Source organism: Neophocaena asiaeorientalis, unplaced genomic scaffold (genome assembly GCF_003031525.2).
Source record: "Neophocaena asiaeorientalis asiaeorientalis breed wild unplaced genomic scaffold, Neophocaena_asiaeorientalis_V1.1 scaffold629, whole genome shotgun sequence".
NCBI classification, from domain to species: Eukaryota; Metazoa; Chordata; class Mammalia; order Artiodactyla; family Phocoenidae; genus Neophocaena; species Neophocaena asiaeorientalis.
In genome coordinates this window covers 1,594,773-1,599,578 of record NW_020175468.1, presented here as the reverse complement: position 1 = coordinate 1,599,578, position 4,806 = coordinate 1,594,773, and the positions used below count along the sequence as shown (strand labels likewise).

Sequence of the window (4,806 nt, the reverse complement as noted above, 5' to 3'; positions counted from 1 at the left end):
TATGTCTGTCCTTCTTGAGTCTGTAGCTCCGCCTTCCTCCTCCTGTAGGGCTTAGTCACCTGGGGCTGGGTGATGCGGACAGCCAGGTTGGAATGGCAACCACGATGAGGCAGCCCTGATGAAACAGACCACATTGAGGCCGCCATCTTGGAACAGCTACTTTAGCGAGGCTACCGCGTTGCCATGGCAACTACAAAATCACGTGTGGACCTGACACCCTGTGGAGGCAGCCCTGTTAGACAAGCTACTGTGAGTGGGGAGGAGGTGGGCTGGCTGCAGGGGCCAGATGCAGTGGGCAAAGAAGAACCAAAGGCCAGACTGGGGAGGGCTACTCCAGTGAGGTAGCCATGATGGAGTGGTGAGCGCTGGGCCTCAGTAGTGGCCCGAGGAGCCAGACACCATGAACAGAAGACCGTGCTGGGGCAGTCATACTGGAAGAGCTATTTCTGCCATGTTGAATCGGTGACGATGGGGGGGAAACTGCTCGTGACCGGGTTGTTGGTTCTTAAGTGGCCGATCTTTATTAACTTTAATAATTCATCTGTCCGGCCCCGAGGTAGGGTACACTTTGATCTCTGGTCTTATAGTGACCTCAAAATAATGTGGGAGGAATCAGAGTCCCCAGAGTTCAGAGGTCTGTGGGTCCAGTCTGGCTTCCATGGCTTGAAGCTGGGTACAAGACTCTGTCTCGGAGGCCTTGACTGCGGAGGCACCTGGCGTTTGGGGGTGGGTGAGTGGGCACTCTGTACTTCCTGGGAAGGCCTGGGGAGAAGGGTGTCTCAAGAGGAAGAGGCCCCGTACGTTCCAGTGTCCCCACCTTCAAGGACTGGGGCATTTCCCCTCCCCAGGCCTTACACGGAACTGGCATCTTGTCTGGCTGACCCCACTCCTTCAGGGCCTGGGCACTCCCTCCCCAGATCCCACCATGCTAGGTCAAGGGGAGTGAGGCTGGGGTGGGGGGATGCCCAGTTAGGAAACCATCACCACTTTTGCTGGTGCGCCAAGGTCCTGCAGACCTTGCCCTGCTTTTGAGAGCCTCCTGTCCTCTGGGTACAGATGCCACACACTGTCAGGACTTAGGAGTCTGGGCTCCTGGTCACCTCCACTCTCAGACACAGGCATCCAGGTCCCAGGCCCTCCTCCCAGACCCAGGATCCAGGCTCCCAGCCCCTCCCACTTCAGACCCAGGAGTCCCCGCCCCCAGCCCCGCCCATGCCCCTCTCCCCGCTCCTTGCAGCCCCGCCCTGCTCCGCTCACCTCGTCAGGTCACACCCTCCTCCTCGGATCCTCGTCCTAGTCGTCCTCCAGCGCCGAGTACTCCTGCGTGAAGGGTACGGCTCCCTGGGCCGAATGGAAGCGCAGGCGGTAGAGCAGCCGCACCCACTGGCCGAACTTGCGGTCGCGGGTCTCCGGCGGGGCCCGCAGCTGCAGGTAGAAGGCGCGGCCGGTGCGGAACTTGACCTTCAGTTGCCAGCGGCTTTCGTCGTGGACGAAGAGCTGGACGAACTGCAAGGGGAACAGCCTGGCGGGCGGAAGGGGCGGCCTCAGCGTCTTATCCTCCCCGGCTTCACAGCGCCCACCCCAGCGCCCCTCTCCCCGCCCGGAAGGATCCTTTTCCACTTTCTCTGCCTCTTGCATTTTATCCATCCCCAATTTTCTTCCATACACAGAGCCCATCCGTGTCTCCCGCTGGTCCTCCCTCCTAAACGCGAAACTCAGATTGCTGCTTACTTGAAATTTCCATTTGTATGTTGGATCGACATCGGATACATAAAATGTCCAACAGCCAAATTCCTGACCTTCCGCCAACCCCAAAGCTGCACCTCTTCGTCTTCCCCATCTTAACAACATCCTCCCACTTGCTCAGTCAGAAACCGCGGGAGGCGACTTTTTCCCATTCTCAGCCAATCCTACCAAATCCTGATGGCTCCACCGTTAAACCGTAGTCACAGTCCGACGATTTCCAAGTCCCTCCACCAGCCGCCCCCGACTCCCGCCGTCCAGCCACCGTAATTTCCCGCCTTCACCCCCAGTCTGTTCCCACGCGGCCGCCAGAGGGCGCCAATCAACACCCGCGTTAGCTCAAATCCCTCCCGGGGCTCAGAGTAAAAGCAGAGTCCTCGCCTTGACTACAAGGCCCTGCGGGATCTGCCCCTTTTGTTCCCTCTCTGCCCCCCACCCCCACCCACTCTCCTCGCTTACTCGGCTCCAGCCATACTGGTCTCACTGTCCCATAAACACCTGCCAGGCTTGGTCCTACCTCAGGACCTTCTCACAGGCCGTTCCCTCTGTCATCCTCCAGCCGCCCCCATAGCTTGGCCCCTTCCTCTCTTAGAGAAGATCTGTTTACAACCTCCAGCCTATATACAACTACATTCGCCCTTGCAGACCTCCCCATGCCCACCCCCATGCCCCATCTGTCTCCACAGACCTCACCCACTGGACAAATCGACATCTATTCTGTCTGCTTTCCTAGTAGGAGGTGAGCTTGAGGGCAGAGATTTTTGGTCCAATTTTGTTCAGTGCTGCTTCCGTAGTACCCAGAGCTGACCCATGGTCAGTGCTGAGTGAATGCTTGTGGAGTATGTGAATAAAGGAATGGCTCAGGCCTCCAGCCTGATTCAAGGTCCAACAAGGCAGTGGAGGAAACAATCCAGACAGGATGGGTAACTTGGCCCAGATCACACAGCAGGGTCTTGAAGCCAAGTCTTACCTATGTTCTTAACAACACTGGGTAGCCACATACGACTCCCCTCAGGCCCTGCAAGACTACCTCTAGAAACTGGTCTTACAGACACCCTCGCAGCTGAGCACATGGATGTCCCCTGCCTGCCACACTGGTTGTCACCCCAAGGCACAGGACACATCAGAGTCCCTCAGTAGGCAACTCGATCTATTAGTATGTTCCCCAAATGGAAGAATAACAGCTGACATTTCCAGAGCGCATACTCTGTGCCAAGTGCTGTTCCAAGAGTTTTACAGACATTTACTTAGTTTATCCCTTGACAGCCCTGGAAGGTGGGCTCTCCTCTTATCCTCATGTTGCCGACGAGGAAACTGAGGCCCAGATGGGTAGGAAACTTGGCCAAAGACAGTGAAGAAGAGGTGAAGCCAGGATTTGAAACCAGGCCGTCTGAAGGCAGCCATTTGTTTAAGGATATTCCCTATTACATCCTCACAGCAAGAGGCTGGATGCAAGCTAGGTGTCCATGGGGACGGAGTCTGTTGAATTGTGTGTGTCCAAAAATGGATCTGTGTGCACTGGCACAGAATCACTAAGGGCTGGAAGCTGGTCAGAAGTGAGGGGCTGGGGGATGTGTCTTGAGGCTGAGCTGGCAGAGCAAGCTCAATGATTTTACGTCGATGGTATGTTTTCTCTGGGGCTGGGAGGGGAGAGTGCTGAAGGAGATGGTGAGGGTCAAACCCCCCCTCTCAGCACCATCCTTAGCATCCTTCCAGCTGCAGGTTGTGACTCATATGGTGGGATACAATTAGCACTGAAAAGAAAAGGAAGATGGTAGAGAGTGTCCCAGTACAAGGTTCCGGCATCAGAATACTGCTTTGTGAAATGTTTTAAACTTATTCGGGGGGGATAAATAAAGGCTGTAAGTGGCATCAAGTTTGTTCAGGTCAGAAGCAGATTCTACCACCAAATGAGTTACATCCAAAATTGCAGACAGGGGCTTCCCTGGTGGCGCAGTGGTTGAGTCCGCCTGCCGATGCAGGGGACATGGGTTCGTGCCCTGGTTCTGGGAAGATCCCACATGCCGCGGAGCGGCTGGGCCCGTGGGCCATGGCCACTGAGCCTGCGCATCCGGAGCCTGTGCTCCGCAGCGGGAGAGGCCACAACAGTGAGAGGCCTGCATACCGCAAAACAAAACAAAACAAAATTGCAGACAAAGGATTGTGTGCGTGCGTGCGTGCGTGTGTGTGTGTGTGTGTGTGACAATGTGACTCCATCCTTCCTTCCCTCCCTTCCCCCATCCCCCTTACTTTCATTATCTGTGAGATGTAGCCAAAAAGTGAAAGCCACCAGCAGAATGTTTCTGGAAATATACTCTATGCCTGTAAATGTCTTGGTATTTGCAGCTGGAGTTGGAGACAGGAGCCTAGGATGGAAGAAAGGTGTATTTTGTGCTCTGTGTGTTTTGTACCTTGGAGTGTATTTGCATTACTTTTTCAATCTAAAAAACAAAGACCTGAAGGGGCAGTGTGGAGTGTGGCCCAGGAGCTCCAGAATCTTGAGGTCAGCAGTCCTGAGGAGCCCAAGGTTCTGATCCCAGGCCACCCCTGACCCACTGTGGGACCCTGGGCAAGTGGCTCCCCTCTCTGGACCTCAGTTTTTTTTATGGGTGGGCCTAAGGGGCCCCACCATATGACAGTAGGAGGTCAGAGAAGAGATGATGTGCATGGTCAAGGGGACGCCTGGCATGCAGTAAGTGCTGCATAAATGGTCATTCTCCTGATTCCTGCCAGGGTGTAGCTGAGGACAGTCCCCCTCATGTCTATCTATCCCTGATTCCTGGCTCCTGTGGATGGCCCTGTCCTTGTTCTCCTGGGTGGACAGTAGCCCAGAGAAGGCTAGCAGCCATCCATGGCTCCTGGCCCTGGAGGTCGTGTGGGTGAAAGGAGGTGCTGCAGGGGGCCTAGGATGCCCAGAGCTGGGGAGGAAGGAGGTCTAGGCTGGGGTGGGGGCAGTCACCCGAAGAGCTGCAGGCATCCGTTCTCCTTGGCAGGGCCCGCCAGAAGCAACAGGTCTGGGAGTTCCAGGGCTGGACTGGAGGCTGCCACCCCCATGGTGACCTT

At 55.9% G+C, this 4,806-nt stretch overlaps 1 protein-coding gene across 1 annotated transcript in view; it reads right to left on the bottom strand.

The window, feature by feature from the left end:
* Positions 1–498: 498 nt before the first annotated feature.
* Positions 499–4,806, bottom strand: part of GARIN5A (golgi associated RAB2 interactor 5A) — a 5,015-nt gene continuing 707 nt past the window's right edge. Inside the window, exons 3-5 of the mRNA XM_024768546.1 lie at positions 4,703–4,803; positions 1,258–1,522; positions 499–762 (exon numbers count right to left, since the gene is read on the bottom strand). Of these exons, the coding sequence (XP_024624314.1) occupies positions 1,294–1,522; positions 4,703–4,803 (330 nt within the window). The 3' untranslated portion in view covers positions 499–762; positions 1,258–1,293. The remainder of the gene's footprint in view (positions 763–1,257; positions 1,523–4,702; positions 4,804–4,806) is intronic.